Source organism: Chlamydotis macqueenii, chromosome 2, assembly GCF_036417535.1.
Source record: "Chlamydotis macqueenii isolate bChlMac1 chromosome 2, bChlMac1.mat, whole genome shotgun sequence".
NCBI classification, from domain to species: Eukaryota; Metazoa; Chordata; class Aves; order Otidiformes; family Otididae; genus Chlamydotis; species Chlamydotis macqueenii.
The window spans coordinates 121,762,725-121,780,408 of record NC_141557.1 but is presented as its reverse complement, the minus strand read 5'-3'; the positions used below and the strand labels follow the sequence as shown (position 1 = coordinate 121,780,408).

The window sequence follows — 17,684 nt, the reverse complement described above, 5'->3', positions numbered from 1 at the left end:
CCCTTCTGTTGCCCAGAAGAAAGAACTATTTCTTTCTTGCAATGAAAGGTGAAGTCCAAGAACTAGATCCAAAAAAGATCATAGGTGCCTAATTTCTATTAATGTTTCATTTTGGTTACTCAAATCCAAAAATAAAACTGCTCAGCAGTGAGCTTTGAATGCACTTCTGTTCAACAGGAGCTTCCGTTTTTCCAGTTGTCTGAAATTGCTCCCTTCTATCGGAGACCATGCAAAGTCTGAAGGATGTGTAGGAGAAAGATATAGAGGTGGGGCTTTGACTATATCTCATTTTCTCAACTGGCTGGCTTAGCTACTGAGCTGTAGTCATGCTACGACTGACCCAGTACCTTTTATGCAGTAGAACATGCCAGCAGAACTGGTGATGAATCTCTCCCATCCAAGAACAGCACATTTATTTATTACCTTTATGAACATCTGAATCCTCTCAGACAAAAGAGAGAGGAACACAGTTGTCCTACAACTTGAGATAGTTTTTATACTAATCTAGCAGAGGAAGAAGGAGCCATGTTCCTTTTAAAGTTTCTGTGTGTGTGTAGGTCTTTAAGGATGCCATCTTCTGTAAGCAAGGACAGAGGTATCTACTGCTTAGAAAACAGCTTCTGAATCCTTAGCTAGAAGGCATTTCCCCATGTATAATTCTATTAACTTGCTCAGAAGAAAATGTGGGTTTTAAAATAACCTTGTACTGAATTATTCTTTTTGACTAGCACTAAGCAGAAGGTAAATACCTGCTCAATGAATCTTGGCTTTTGTGAATCCCACTTTGAAGCCCTATTGCACTTTTTAGGCATTTTGGAGGAAGTGCCTGATTTTTATCTAGAGTTCAGGATTCCACTTGTGGTCACATACGTGAATTTTAAATTGAAACTTATAAACCATACCAGCTTAAGTAGAATTTAAATTCATCAACATGAAGTCTTCATTCTGCAAAAAGTGGTTGTATTACCTTTCAAACGCATGTCTTTTGAGATGGATCATTAGTAGTTATTCATATAAATAAACCTGAGGACTTTCACCTCTTAAAGTACAATTTCATACAGTTGTATATTAGCTTCTGTTTCGCTAGGTCATCACTGATCTTGAATTGTTTTACTATTTTAAAAGGTTTGGGATTAATTTAGTTACAACATTAGTGTAGAAAATCTTTCATTAATGTCATTGAAATGATACTGATAACCTTTCATGGCAGAAGACGTGTTCTGAAGTACTGTTTAGAGCAAACTTGTTTAAAAATTACTTCACATGGTGATGGTCTTTCTCATCATTTTCTCTTTTTCAGATAACCTTTGTAATCAGACAGTGCATAAGTACCTGATGTTTGTGTGATAAATTTTAATCTATCTTTATATAATAGAGCCTTTCAGGAGAGATATATGTAACTTTTTTTTTTCTTTGTTTGTATTGTGCTAATGACTTTGGAATTTAAAGGTCAGTGTAAAGCATAATATGTCAGCTGAAGGAGCCCATGCAATTTTAATACTGCTTAGCAAGCTAGTGAAAAGAGCAGTCTTTAACAGTATGCATGTTCTGTGGGAGTTACTGGTTTGTGAAGTGCAGACATTGAAGAAAAGACACCAGTGGACTGGAAAGTTGTTAGAACTTAATGGTATCCTGCAGTTAGATAAATGCCAAGACAAACCAACCATGCTTATTTTCAAGCTAGGATAAATTGATTTTGTGATAATTTCTTTCCTGATGAATTATAAATAATATATTTTGCCAATATGATTATTTTCTCCTGCTATTCCTGTAATAACTTGCCTGTAGTAACTTTTCTTCTCAGTGAAACTCAGTTTTACCCTGAGAAGACTTTGTGCGTAATAAGCAAGGATATAGTAATGAAATGTAGCTAAAAACCTTCTGTGGGTGGGTTTTGTTTTCCTCTTATTTTTTAATTTTTATTTTTATTTTTTCCCTCCTCCCCCTTCAATTAAATACAGCATTAAACAGCCTCAAAACAACAAGATATTTAGGGGAGTGGGTTGTTTGGGTTTTTTAAAAGATACTTTCAGGGTATCTAAGGACCAACATTCTGCCATTGGTGTTGGGTGTAAGCTTAAACCTAAACAACAGCATTAAAATTTGTTAAGATTTTTCAGGAAAGATGCACATTGCAAATGTCAGAATATTGTAATACAAGAAGTGAAATTAAAGTTGCCTAGGGAATTTTATTTGCTTAGAAGTTGTGGCACATGGAAAATAAGCTTTAAAATTATTATATTCTTTTAATAATCTGATGTTAACCATAAAACTGCCCAAACCAATATAGTTTTTTCTCTCCTCTAATTTCGTTGCATCTTTTTCTTTTTTTTTTTCTTGCAGAATAATAGAATATATTGTTTGATACAAAGTACGAGTGTTTGGTCTGTCTTCCAGCTTTTAATGAAGTATCTGTGCAATGAAGAGAGAGAACTTAAAATAAATTAAATCCTCCATTTCATGACATGACACACTTTGAACTTTTTTTGATGTGTGCATTTGATCTTTCCAGCAAGCTGAATTTGACCTAGTTAAACTTATTTTGTCAACTTAAGAGTTTTCAAGCACTCTCACCTGCCCTGACTAAAACAATACAGCATCGTCAGTTTGACTGCAGGCTCCCCATGAATGCTGCCATGCCAATATATCTAGTTTATTTTGTTGAAATTATACCTATCATGTAATACTTTATGTAAACTGAAATTGTATTGATAGTGCTTTGGGTATGTTTACTAGAAACTCAGCTGAGATAACCAGCATTGATACATTAAGCAGTAGCGATGGCTAATGGGACCATATCTTAAGCAGTAGTATATAGAAGAGCTTCCTTTTAACTTAGTCATCCACTGTTGTACTACAGAGGGAAAAAAGCACTTTATTTGCTGTCTCTCAAGTTTTTTTGTTTACTTTTTTGTGCTGACATATTGAATGGTGTTTTGTTTTTGGAAGGAGATGATGGAAACTGGTCCATAGCTACTGTTAACTTACCGTGTTTTGGGTCTTCTCCTGTGGTGCTGTGTAATGAAAAATCTCATCATTATTTGTTTAATAATGCGAATGCTGTAAGGGCAGAACTTGTCTCCTGCTGAGTGCAATGAGGAAACAATTAAATTGATCTCCTAAATTCTGCCTTGTTATTCCCATTTCCTTTTTTTTTTTTCAGAGAAAGTCCCCATTTTATGCTTTTCATAGTGCTGGAATTAGGCAAAGAGTAGGTTTTAGAAAGGCTACAGTAAAGGTCACTGAACTATACCTCTCTGATTCTTCCCTTCTTGGGATATTTTTCTTTTTCTTCCCCATATGTCCTTTTCCTACCTATATGTGTCATTTTGTTCATTTAAATAAATGTGCAGGAACAAATACCATTAAATGGAAGTCCACTATAAACTCCAAAGTTTAATATAGTGGGATTATAGTCAATCTTGTAATTTGAAATAAAGAAGTTATTTCTACATGTTGCTTATGCAGATTCAGTTTACTTCCTATGATTACTGTTTTTTGAGACATGATCAGAAATCAAGTGTAATGCTTTGGGGATACTGTAAATGAAGTTTATTCATGGATAGAGGTGTTGCTTTTCTTTCAGACAGTCTGAAGTAGAGCTGTATCAGAACAGAATAGTTCCAGCTTCCTCCTCTTGTCAATTAAATATGTGCATATCTGTAATAGAAACCTTACAAGATCTGTCAGGTAATGGGAGAATTTAATATGTACAAAACCAAGATGGTTGATACCGCCATCGTCTCAGGAGCGAATAGTGAGAGATTTTTACATCTACCTACCGAGGGAAGAGAAGAGTATGTGAGAATTCTTGTGCTTTATTTTGGAATTTAAATGCCCAGACTCTTCTTCCTCTTAAGTAAATAATTTAACTTTATAAACATCAACAATAGGAACTTAAAAATGCTTTCAGCAGACTCTAGTAGTAAAATAACAATTCTTCAGCAAAAGATTTTTATAGGCAGCATTATTTCATCCATTAGCTTTCATAAAATTGAGACTGCCATACCGATTTCCATTAGTGCACCTTATATTTATTAAATATACCCAAGACAAGTGGAGTGTACCTGTGCCAGGTATGATATGTAAACTTTGTCTAGTATAACCCAGAGGTGGATAGTACTGTTTTTACTTTGGTTGCAGTGTGGATGGGGCAAGAAAATTCAAACACTCCACTTAAAATTTAGTTTTCATGCTCATTTGGCATTTGTACTTCAGACATACGTTGTAACAGATTTGCATCTGAATTGTGTGCTGCATTTGAAAAAATGCTGCTTTTTTTGAACAACAACATTTTCTCTTCATTCTCTTTTGCAAAGTAACGCTGAATTTGATCAGAAATTGTAGTTAGCCGATTGTGTCATACTTGTGCGGGTTCAAATAATTCAGTCTGTAGTAAAACTTGCCTGAGTTATTTTCAGGTAAATATCTGATTCATTCCAAATTCCCGGTGGATTAGTGTAGCCCAGAGTTCCGTTTGTTTTAAAATAAATACACTTAAGAAAAAATTCTATGCTTCAATGGATTTTTCAGATAAGGACCGAAGCAAATCCTTATAAATAGCAGAGTTCATAAACCGTGGGTAGGAGTCTCTGTGCATTAAGGTATAAATTTGAAGCTGTGCGTCATCGAAGGTGTGTTGCGAGGGTTCCAGCATATTTCGGTTAATAACTTCTCTTACTCTGGAGTCCAGACTGACCTGCATATTAAAATAGAAAGTCACATAAATAATAGTGGTATACATGTGAGTTCTTAGGTTTGTTTTATTGGTTGAAAAAACAGTCTTTTTTAACCATTTCAGCTGGTCTCCTTCAAGAGTATAAAAACTGCTAACTATAGTTAGGCAAAAAAATGACTGTGTTGAAATTTGGAAGTAGAAATATCTTGAGTATGGATGGAGACATGTTCTCACTGAGGTGACCTTACTTTGAAAAAGGCTCCCTGCAATCCCGTTACTACTGAAACCCAGGAGACTGGTGGACTATTTCCAGACCAACCTCCTGCTCTGTAGTAGAGAGGATTTATAATTTTTTGTGACAGTTCGTTTCCTTGGGAGTTAGTGCTGTTGTAAAGAGACTGAATTTAAAGTAAGCAGTATGACGCAGACGGAAACTATAACTGGGAAGCTGTTGCTTAATCAAATTCCTGTTAAAAAGCAGAGTGAATTGATGTGAACCACAGGTATGGATGTATAATGATTCCATACAACATACAAGTAATGTCATTTTTTTTTCTGCAAGACTCTAGTGTCTGTAGAAAGATACTAGTATTAGCAAAACAGACTGACTAGATTTAAACAGCGTTTTTGTAAGTATGTATGTATAGCTTGCACTGCAAACAATTAAGTTTGAGTTTTGCAAGGACATTGGAAGGTTTAAAATTCCAGCCTGCTTGGCAGGATTACATTCAAACTGAACTGAGGTGTCTTGAAAACTTGACATATTTCCTAACAGCAAATAATGTCAAGTAGTTTTGAAAATTTTCAGGAAGTCAGTGTGTTTGTTCTATGCCATATTTTGTGAGCTGCTCTTTGAGCAGTTAGTGCTTTGCAAGTAACGCTTTATTTGTGGTTCCTATGCTTTTGGAGAGATGCACACACCCCCTTCCTAGTGCAAAGGAAAAAGAAACTGATTTGTCCAACAAGTAAAATTTAAGTTGACCAAGGATAAAGTGATGATCTGTATATTTGTGCCTCAAACTAAAGACTTCACATAAGCATGCCAGGGTAGCACAGGAAGACCTTTCTTACAGCCAGTGAAGGTAGTTTTGACCATCTCACCTCAACGACTGGTTTGCCTTTTTCCCCTAAATTTCTCATTGATGGCAGTGGAACATGGAGGGGTGGAAGTTCTCCCTGAGTATTGTAGCTGTAAACACATGTTAGAACTAACTGTGCAAAGCAGCATCAAGGAATGTACTGGGGAAAGTAATATACCTCTTTTGGAGAAAGGATAGAAATGTAATCTTCATAAATTAGTCTTGCTTTTTCTTCAATGACACTTTTGTTGGATTCTTGTTTTAGTTCCTCACAGGCCATCCAGAAGAGCATGTTTTCTTCGCTGAATTCTGTTCGTAGAAATTCCCGAAAAGCATTTCTGCCAGCAGGAGTAAGCATCAACTTGTCAAATGATTGAGCCCAAGCATTTACTTCTTCAAGAGTAGGAGCAGGGCTTGAGGAGGAAGGAGAGGACAAGACAAGAGAAATGAATGATTGTTACTCAAGCTATTTGCAGCTGGCAGAAGGCATCTGCTGTCACAATGGAACTAAATGGCAAGGTTCATAGGGCTGAAATTCCTCACTGGAACTACCCAAGTGCAAACTAATGAATCATAGAATCATAAAATGGTTTGGGTTGGAAGGGACCTTCAAAGGTCATCTAGTCCAACCACGCTGCAAGGAGCAGGGACATCTCCAACCAGGTCAGGTTGCTCAGGGCCCCTCCAACCTGGCCTTGAATGTTTCCAGGGATGGGGCATCCACCACTTTTCTAGGCAACCTGTTCCAGAGTCTCACTGCCTTCATTGTAAAAAAAAAATAAAAAAATTTCCTTATATCTAGTTTGAATCTACCTCCTTCTGTTTTAAAATCATTAACCCTCGTCCTGTCACCTATTCAGCCTTGCTGAAGAATTTCTCCCTTGCTTTCCTGTAGGTCCCCTTTAGGTACTGGAAGGCCACTATAAGGTCTTCCTGGGGCCTTCTCTTCTCCAGGCTGAACAGCCCCAACTCTCTCAGCCTGTCCTCATAAGAGAGGTGCTCCAGCCCTCTGATCAGCTTCATGGCCTCCCCTGGATTTACTCCCAACTGGTCCATGCCCTTCTTATGTTGGGGGCTAAGATGCTTTTTGAAATTATGCTTATCAAAAGCTCAGATGCAGATGATTGCTAGTGCTTTGATGCAGAAATTGCAGTTTACTGCTCCAAGTAATTGCAACAAAGAAGTCCCTCTGCAACAGCTAAACATTTTTTCTATAGTTAATAATCCTTGTTGAATTATTGTTAAAAATTGAATGAAAATACATGGAAAGAAGCAATGATTCAAACCCCATAAAAGGTACCCTCCTGTCTATTACTGTTTTATAGATGCCCCTACCTGTTTGATCAATTCTGCCTGACTCTTGGAGGACCTGAGCTCCCTTTTATATTTATTGTTTTTGTAAGGGTGAGCACTGCCAGTTAGCTTCATTACAAAGTTGCTGTGTGGGAACAGGATGTATTTAAAAAATATTTTGTAAAAAAGGGAGACTGTGTTTACAATGCTGGTTTTGATCTGCCATGTTATGAAACATCTTGGGGATGTGGTTACATGCTGCATATAAATAAGGTAAAAGATTACAGACCAGACCTTTGGTTCCTTAGGAGGTAAAGCAGATGACTGCAAATTCAGCATCAATGACAAATAGATAATAATAGTTATTTGCATATTTCAGATAATTCACTTTAATTATTTAGTCTGGTTTGTTGGGTTTGTTTCATTTTAGCTTGACGGAACACTTAGTAAAGACTGTACCTTTCCTCGCAGTTTGGAATACCCTCTGCTTGGAGTTCATGAGATGTTCTCCTTGCTCTCTCTTCATCTTGATTTCTAACAGTAAGACTGCAAGGTAGCAAACGAAATTTTAGCCAGCTTTATAGAGTAAAAGGCTGAACGTACACCAGATACTTTTCCTCTGATATTAAAAAAAAAAAATCAACTAAAACAACAGAAGATAATAGTAGTTACAGTACCCATAGTTGTACTCTGACATTAATTTTACAGTTGTATAAACCTAGCAAATGTAGCTGAATGCTATTCAATATTGTAGCACACAGACTTTCTATACAGGGATCATAGATTCATAGAATATCTCGAGTTGGAAGGGACCTATAGGGATCATAGAGTCCAATTCCCTATATATACGTACACAGGAGCGTGTCTCTATATATGGGATATATATACGAGTACCCTTTAGCACATACTAAACCTATTCTCCATTCATGCTTATTGTACTGTGTATGCTCGATGCTTTTTTTTTTTTTTTTTTTTTTTTTGTAAGGTACACTTGATGCACTGGTTTTAGGTAGATTTCAAGGACGGTTGTTCTGGTTTTTGTTTTTCTCCTTGGCTGTTTCTTATATCCATAGTGCACGATGATTTCCAAGACTCTGATTTACCGTGGTGATACCATGTTACAAGAAAGCCAGAGTTCAGAAGCTGGAGCACAAGTTTTAAGCAAGCTAGACACTTCTGTATATGATGTTGAAAGTGTATGCATCTTTCAGGGTTCAGATGTAGATACAGACAGATTGTGTGGTAGGCGATTGCAACTTGAAGAAGGTGCTGGTATATGCTTCAAAATGTGAGGCCTGGAGCACAAAAAGCAGATATATCAAATACTCAATATCATTTTGAGTATGGCTGACTGGAAACAAGTATTAGCTTGTTTGTAGCGTAACATTAGAAAATAACTGTTTGCTGGAATCGCTAGTGATCACTGAGAGAGAATTTTTCATGTCCCATGGAAGGGTAGCTGTCAGCTCCTGCTGCTTTCATCAAATGTCAGTTCAAAATAACTGGCTTTTAAAAATTCATTTTGTAGTTGCAGATGATTCCTTTTCATTTGAGACTAGATTTGAGAATATACATATTTCCTTTTAGGGAATGGGGACCATGTTCCAGTTCATAGACTATCATGGTTTAGTGAGAAATGCATGTACACACACTCATTCATATAATCTGTAAAGCTGCTTTAAAATTTGTCAAGAAGAAAAGGTCCTAGTGAATTATAACCTGTAAGTTATATGAAATGAGTCCTCCATCTGAAATAAAGCAATACAGTTTTTCTAACTTCTAGGAAAATAACATTTTTTTCTTCATTTGTATCTTACCTTTCTTTATTGCTAACCTTGTAACTTAATCCTTAAGAATCTAGTGAGGCTTTGTGAAACCTGTTGATTGTGCAGTCCTTTCTGCCTTCTAAACAGATGGCTTTGTCTTATTTGCAGCCCTCCTATTTACTGATTATTTCCTTCTCTTGCTTTCTCTAGTGTTCTGGAGAAACAGTAGTCTGCAGAGACCTGCTTTTCTCTTTGCCAAGGCAGGCCATGCATTGAAGAGGTAGGGAAGCTTTCCTGTTGCTAAGACGGAGAGCAGATACTGCAAACCTATTTAATTTTTTTCTTGCAACACCTGAACCATACATTCAAACCAATAAACTGGTTCAATTCACCTTTTCAGGAAAAAAAAAAAAAGTAAGTAGTTAATGTTAGTTTTCTATTATTTGGGTGTGTATAGGTCACAATTCTTTACTACCCTTTTTACCAGTGGCATTTTTTTAATATAAAAAGTGATATAATATGTATTCCTCACGCACAGGCAAAAAGTGATATGCTTGTCAGAATTATTCTTGGATGGAGGGGAACCAACAGATCCAGCGCAAAAGATTACAGTCTTCATAGGATAATGCATGAAAGGGGAAAAAGACAGAAGAAATAACAAAAACTTCCTTAAGAGAACATGCCATGCCTCAGAAAAATTACTCCCTAGAAATGTACAGGTAAACAACAAAAAAAAAAAGAGTAGTCTAATACTGCATGTTCTCAGATCTGGAAGAGTAACAGGCTGGAGGGTTGAGATCTAGTTGTAGGAATGAACACGGGCTCTGAGCATCCAGCTGTGAGAGACTCATTTCACCATTTCTTCATTCTAAATCTACTATTAAGAGTATGCTGAATATTGGCTGTTCAGCAACTCAGCTGCATGACTCATGTAGACTTATTTTTATTCCTATTCATAATTTTTTTTTTCTGTTCAAAGTACTTGAGCTATTTTGAGGAAAGGCTCTATGAACAGGGAATATAAATAGCTTAATTACGGTTTGTTTTGCATTTCTTGCTACTAGAAAACAATCATTCTCAAAAAAAAAAAATCAGAAATTACTTTAAAGCTAAAACAAGCTGCTGTGTTTTGGAGCCTGTACAGATGATTCTGAAATGCAAACAGGAATTTTAAGCATCATGAAATTTGGGTCCTTTCACACACCCTATTGAGTAATTGTTTGAACAGTGAGGTGCACAGAAAATGAGCATCCTGGAAAATATCAGGTAAAATGCAAAAAAAAAAAGCACTTTATCAACAATTTAAAAAATAAACTGCAAATCTTATGTACTCTGACGTTAATAGATAAATGTGGCTTGCTTTTTCCTTTTACGGAAAGATGTGTGTTTGTGTAATGCAGTTCTAGACTGACCACCTGCAATTGTACTTATAAACGCACTGTTTAGATGACACTGGAATTTGGGATGCTTTAACATAGACGCCATTCTGCAAGGTAGCAAACTCTGATCCTCTACAGGCACGGTACTTACTGACTCTTTCAACTCTACCTTAGTTTACCTCTAAGCACCTGCTGAACAGCTTGGTAAGATCACAGCCAGAGTACTTGGCATCTTGCAAAAAAACTCCAAGCAGCCTTTTGCCTTTACAAAATACTCACTGTTTTCATGAGAGAGGGCATCTCTGCGTCTGATGAGCTGAGTAGCAATAGCAAAGGGATGATCAGCCTGCTCTTCCCTTGCTTTCTAATGGTGTTCTCCAAAGCATTTGCTACCAGCTGCTGTTGGGAAAAAAGTGATGGTGGGATAGATTCCTAGCCTGGGCTGTAAGGTTATTTATGACTTCTTCCCTTCACCTCAGTGCCAGGTTTGCTTGCTCTGAATTGTTTATGTGGTGGGTAGTGCGTTTATAAGAAGCAGTCTGCTTGCTGTCAATGTTTCGGTTGAACTCCTGTGGCTGTTTAAGACTTTTTTTCTTTATTTCAATGCAAGTTCTTGGTCTTGCCCATTAATTAACGCTTGGCCTCAAATAGATACAAGACTTCTGAGTATGGGAAGCCTTACTTCTCTTTTGAATGAAATAATTTGGATCTGGAGGAGCTGGTAAGAGAGAGAATGTGAGCACATCATTAATTTAAGGAATAGAGTGATTCCTTTCCTCTTTTGCTTTGCTTGCCTGATAAATTGTCCTTCTTAACACCTTGTAATGGGTGTTCTTGTGAATTACATTCCGCTTAACTTCTCCTTCAGCAAATACCCACAGTGTTTAAAGTCTCTGATCGTAAGAATTAACTTCATGAGTTGCAGATGCTGTGAGCTGGCAACACTAATAAAGGACAACACATCCAGTTGCTTTCAAAATGAAAGAACAGTGCTGGGCACCTGGTTATTCATTTTCTGACCTACAAATTCTTCTACCTTCTCCTAGCTCCATTTAACACAGTCTGTGCTGTTTGTTAAATCCCAGTCTTAACTCTGAAGCTGTGACAAATTCTGGTATTGCTTTCAGCTTTTAGTGGAAGCCCTGGTGAAGCTCAAGACTGAGGAGAACCAGTCCTGCATGAAACAGTATTGTATTGTACACAGTGTTGACAACAAAAGTACAACAGAGATACAGTACAGAGGTTAAAAAAAAAATTAATCTCTTATTTCAATGACGGGAAAAAAATGAATAAACTGGAGTAGAAGGTTGTATCTAGTACTGGAGCACAGTCATCTCTCAGTCTCAGACTTGCAGGATTACCCAGGTGGTTGGTTTGGCTTATGTTGCTCTATACACTGGCTGTTGCCTCCCTCCCTGCTATTCTGTTCCCTAGATTAAATGAGAGGAGTTACCATGAGCAGCTGCAACAACAGCACCAACAAAAGCAGCAGGCATTGGACCCTCGATTTCCTGTGCTGTGCTGAGCCTGTGCAGAGCCTGGAGTCTCCTGGGTCATAGACATCTGCCGTTTGCGCATCTCCATCCGCTCTGATCCCATGGGCTGCAAGACAGCAGGACAAGGGGGAAGTAAGAAACATCTCTCTCTATCTCTCTTTTTTTTTGCTTTTGTTTGCTTTAAAAGTCTTACCAAGAACTGTTGAAGGCCACAGCTCCAAAGAAACTGAGAAGCTGAGTGCTTGATTTTTTTTTTTTTCCCCACAGAAGCTCTTATGAGTGAATCTCCCAAAGGATTCAACACCTTTTATTTAAGTGCTGTGACGGAAGGCAAAGGGATAATGAATTCTGCACATGGGTGGGAATACAAAGAGAAGAGAGTGGTGATGCAGAGAGCAAAACGTGGAAGGGAGGGTTCTCAGAGACCTGCAGCTCTTAGCACAGTGGTATATCAGCCTAGGAGTTGAAAAGGGTTGCCTGAGGTTTTGACTTCAAGGTCAGTCCTAAAGAAAATGGTACAGAATAGAGGCAGTTAGAGCCTCTTTTTCTTTCTTTCTTTCTTTCTTTCTTTTCCTTTCTTATTTCCTTTCTCTTGATTAGCTAATGCACAGGCTTAGTGATGCTTGAGTGAGACACCTGAGCTCTCCTGAAAATCTGGCCTTCGGTGAGTATTGAGGATGTCTCAAACTTGCTGGTGCCTTGTGGCAAAGGGGAAGGGCTACTGCTTATCTCTCCATTACAGGGTTTTTTTAAAATGTTTTTCTCTCAAGAAGGAATCATGTTCTTCTGTGAAAATGAGGAGTTACTAATGGAGAAAACAACATGACTGATAATATTTAATATGCAGGTTTTTGGCCACCTCTCCCAGCTGAAGACAGCATGAAACAATTTTTTGGTGGAAGCACTGGTTGTGGTTTTTGCAGTGTTCTAGGAAACCTTTTTGGAGCCTGAATTCTGCAGATTGTGCAGAGAAGTGGTGTTAATGAAATGACAAGTCCCCTTGAAGTCCCTGTCCTTTTCTGACCTCTCTATGAGCTTCATACTTGCTCTACAGCACTTAATGATGCTCTCCCTATTATGCTGAGCATTGTGCCATGTCTAAGTGACAGATGTCTTTTACAGATGAAATGCCAGCTTGTACAAAGAGGAATATGTCTTTCTTCATTTTGATTGTATTTGATATTTGGATACATAACTGGTCACCCTCCTGTGTTATGAGATCCCTTTGTGTGTAGGTTTTTTCCAGGCTGCTAAACCTCCTTTTGAGGGGATGACAATTGTAGGGGAATTAAAATTAGCTGCTACCAGTTTTGAGTTCTTTTTTTTAATTGATGATTGAATACCAGACTTGAAACATAATCTGATGAGCTGAATACTGGAGGGTTAAAAGTTGCCTTCCTTTCTAAAATGTTCAGCCAGGTTTAGGAAATCCTATTGTTGTAACTTGAGGGAGAATGCAGAGACATTGTCACAGATTGACAGAAGTGTCAGGAGAAGAAAGGAGATTATTTTAGCAGAGTGCAGCATTAAATTTTGCTGGATTTTTTTTCTTAATGCTGAATTTGTTTCTCTCTTACAGAGCTTAATAGTTTTTGTTTTTGTGAGAACCACCCACTCTCCCAAGAGAAAAATGCCTGACATGCTGAGCAGAAGATGCACCTGTTTTGCAGGAGAAATAAAATATAACAACACTACAGATAGAAATGATAACCCATTTTGTAACTCTGTAGACCTAATCTGACAAGCAGTGCCTAAATGCCCAGAAATAGAAAATTAGAAAAAGAACATAGCTTCCAAAACCCCCACAACCTTTCTTGTTTCAAAATGTAGAAGAATAAATGTGAAATGTAGAACACATTTGTAAATTCAGATTTCTTTCCTTCAGAGTTTCAGATTCACAGGAATAGAATGAAGCCTTAAGTATTAATTTCCTTCCAGATACCTGTATTTTTAGAAGTAGACCATCTTCATATTTCAGTTAGAAATTGATAGCATATAAAGCACTATTGGAATGATACTAGATCTAACAACATTTCAGGCTGCTCTGTACAGTAAACAATTATTATTGATTAGAAAAGTGTAACTTGGATTCAGGTATGTAAGGTTGAAACAGCCTGATCCATCCACTCTTACTTTTGAGATGCTTTATGTGGATAGTTCACACATTCATATCTCTAATCCACATTAAAATTGCACTCATCGTGGTCTGAGTAGAAAAGCTGGTTCCTGTTGTTTGCCTTTTTCAAGGAAAAAGGTGAAGGATAGCGGCAGTAGGAAGAACACACTCTTCCTCCCCACCTCATGCCACTGTGGCTTAAATCAAGAGATCTTTCTGAATTCGTTGACACCATTTCATGTTGTTCTTCAGAATTGTTCTGTGACATTGTTAATGAAAGGGAAGAGTATGTAGTACGGCAAAAACTGCCCAGCAGCACTGTGTCTTTGTTTCACTTCTGAATCATACACCTTACTTAGAAGGTTTCTGGTGCTATAGGTTTTTATGAATGTTCATCATTGCATGACTTCTCACCCAGTTTATTGAAAGTGAAGGACTGAGCAACACAAACGTTCAAGACACGTTTTTTCAGATTAAATGAATTTTCATCTTTTATTTGGCCAAATGTATACCAGCTTTCTTACTGAATAAGCAAGTGGGTTTTGGTCCATTACGTGATGGAGATTTTTTTTTTTTTAAATATACTTTTAGCAGATAAAGCATGCTTTCATGATAGCAGAGCTGTATTAGAGTAACGGGAAATAAGAGAAAGAGGACTGGAATATATCTGTTGGCTTAAAAACAGACGAAGCTTTTGAATTACAGAGCTGTTCAGTCATTATTGTGCATGTATTTCCTGTGGCAGTTGACAGACATTTTGTACATTTGATAGAGGTTTGGAGTGGATCACAAACTAATTAGGATGTGACTTTCTGTGGTGTGTTAGCAAGAATACTGTGGTAAGATATAGGAAGTAATTTACTCCTCTGTGCGAGTGCTATGGGTATCACATTCCAAGAAAGATAGAGCATCTATCTAACCATCTAACAAGATGTTTAGAAAGCATGACTTATGCAGAAAAACTGTAGGAGTTTGAGTTGTTAATCTAGAAAGGAGAACTGAGAAGCATACTGATGTTCTGATCAGTAAAAGATTATGATGTTCTATTGTTCTCCATTTCTTTCAGAGATAAATAATGATTTAGTTTGGGCTAAATAAAATCTAGGCTTAATTTTATAGGATATCAAGCTAGAGAGCTGAGCAGTGGTGCAGGTTATTACGAAGTTGTAGAAACTCCTTTGACACAGATCATGTTAAGACCCATAAGACAAAAACATATCAGTTTGGTCCAGGTTCACAGAACAAGCAATGAGTAACTGATCCATCCCAGCATTGCTTTTCGAACTTCATTCTTCCTTGCTTTTTTTTTTTTTTTTTTTCTTTTTCCCTAAATGCAGCTCTGGCTCTCAAGCACATCTTTCTTTTTACCCTTCTACCTGGACCTACTCCCTTTGGCCACATAAGAATGATTGATCTGCAGGAGAAGTGGATGTCTTAAATTAAAAGTCTAGGTTTTTGTGGTTCGTCCTCTAACCAGAACTGCAAAATAAAGTTAAAATGTTCATGTTTGCAGCACCATTTGTTGCAAATGTATATCCCAATTGTGATTGTACTGAGACAGTGTAATGCCAGACATGAGACCTAAACGCACAGTAAGACATAGGCTCGGCCTAAAGTATATGTCATAATCCCGTATGTATATTCATGGATATACACTGGCTTTTGAGATTTCTTTGCTTTTTTAAAAAAGATGTAATTTTTAAAAAGGTAAACAGAGAAACAAACTCTGCAGTTTTGCAGCTGCACAAGTTCTGCTCCTTCTGCTCTCCCATAAACTGCTCCTTGGCTGGAACAGGCACAGACACTGAGTTTGTGCAAGTAATCTAAGTATTCATTTTCAAAGAAAAGCACCTTAAAAAGTATTAAGGCTGTCTGAGTATGACTGTACACAGGGAAGTATAATGATCTTGGAAGGTGTATGGAACAAAAGTCATCGAGATGAAGCAAGTTGTCTGAGATCACGCAGTGAGTTAATCGCAGAGCCACTAATGGGACACAAACAGAAAAGCCTTATTTTATGTCTGTAGTTGTTTTTCTGCCACCTTCAGTATATCCAGAATTTCATTACGGGTCATCGAGGTTCTCCATCACGCTTTGGTGCTCCTTGCTGCAGCCACCATAGTTGTGTAATGAGCCTTGCCAGACAACCGGTCAAATTACTGGTTTGTGTTGTGGTGTGGACAGTAGATTTATCAATGGGTCCAGTGAATATTATTTGTAGGAATTTACAAAATTTCTTGCTTCTTTACAGTACAAGCTACGTAAGCAACAATGTAAACAATTGCTTCACTGCCTTGTGGATCTGTGGGAATGGAGGTGGCTATTTCTTTGCCTTCAGTAGACAGTTGGAGTGAGACCAGAAAAGGGGTTGGAGCAAGTCCAGAGGAGGCCACAAAGGTGATAAGAGGCTGGAACACCTCTCCTGTGAGGACAGGCTGAGAGCTGGGGCTGTTCAGCCTGGAGAAGAGAAGGCTCCGAGGAGACCTTATAGCAGCCTTCCAGTACCTAAAGGGAGCTTATAAGAAGGATGGGGAGAAACTCTTTAGCAGGGCCTGTTGTGATAGGACGAGGGGCAATGGTTGTAAAATAGAAGAAGGTAGATTCAGACTAGGCATAAAGAAAATGTTTTTTCCAGTGAGGATGGTGGAACACTGGCACGGGTTGCCCAGAGAGGTGGTGGATGCCCCATCCCTGGAAACATTCAAGGCCAGGTTGGATGGGGCTCTGAGCAACCTGATCTGGTTGGAGATGTCCCTGCTTCATGCCAGGGGGGTTGGACTAGATGACCTTTGAAGGTCCCTTCCAACCCAAACCATTCTATGATTCTATGACTTCAGACGTTAAGGGCAAAAAGGAAAGGGTTTTTTTTTTTTTTTTACATCCCAGTAAAAAGGTCTTCTGTTCATATAATATTATGATTGTTAATTTGGGACATCAGATGGTCTGACTGGGTCATGCAGTAAGTGTAAAACCAATCAGAAAATCTAGTGCCTGTGTTCTTTGCATCAATGATGAGGCTAATAATACATATTAGTTGAAGAATTATTCACCTGTGGCTCCTACTGCTATCGTACATGGTACCAGTGATTGGTGACCTCTTCCAGTTTCTTATCCCACAGTATTAGGCCAAAGAGCCTCAACCAACTGCAATCAAAACCAGTGGAAGTGTGACTGCTAATTTTGTAAGAGGGCTTTCCTGTTTTTCTAGGCTGATATTGTGGGTGATCAGGTTGCATTAATAATGAAAAATCTGAATCATCAACAGCGTTTTGATCTAATAGCTTACTTTAAGGTTGTTAAAGGGAATGGCATATGGTGATACTTTCATTTAGCTAAATATTTTTCTTTCCCTGTCCTAGTTGAGCATACATTCAGCAGACCTACAAGTGATGGAGTAGGGAAGTAGAATAAAAGGCATGTGGGTATTACTCCCCCACCAGCAGTTGCGTTTCGTAAGTAGCATAAGAGGTGGCCTAAACTTGTCCCCACAACCTGACTGTGATGCTTAAACAATGATCTCTGTTTTCTTAAACCAGCAGTATGATGTTGCAGAGAAATGAATGTACAGAGCCAGGCAGGGAAGATATTAGTTCTAGGAATCAGGTGGAAGACTTTGGAGCTCGAGGAGCCCTGAGAGCTGAAGTGTGTATAAAAGCAAGTGTGTTCAAGGGTGAGGGATAGTTCAGAGCTATTATTTGGCTGTAGAACAAAAGGGTGCATTCCTGAGGGAAACAAGGTGTACAGCCATCCTCCTACACCTGGTGCTCCCAGGTCTCTCACTCAAATCTGACAGGAGATGTGGTTTTTAGTCAATATGGCATTGGGGTGGGAAAGAACCTGCAATTGAACTGAAAAGATTTCTCCTCATAGAGAAATT

At 38.0% G+C, this 17,684-nt stretch overlaps 1 protein-coding gene across 2 annotated transcripts in view; it reads right to left on the bottom strand.

Moving 5' to 3' along the window:
- Positions 1 to 3,535: 3,535 nt before the first annotated feature.
- The window catches only part of RGS20 (regulator of G protein signaling 20), a 40,190-nt gene continuing 26,041 nt past the window's right edge, over positions 3,536 to 17,684 (bottom strand). For both annotated transcript variants that reach the window (XM_086742334.1, XM_086742333.1), the window contains 4 exons: positions 11,649 to 11,797; positions 7,510 to 7,596; positions 5,936 to 6,170; positions 3,536 to 4,699 (listed from right to left, as the gene is read on the bottom strand). In XM_086742334.1, the coding sequence (XP_086598460.1) occupies positions 4,511 to 4,699; positions 5,936 to 6,170; positions 7,510 to 7,596; positions 11,649 to 11,797 (660 nt within the window). In that variant the 3' untranslated portion in view covers positions 3,536 to 4,510. The remainder of the gene's footprint in view (positions 4,700 to 5,935; positions 6,171 to 7,509; positions 7,597 to 11,648; positions 11,798 to 17,684) is intronic.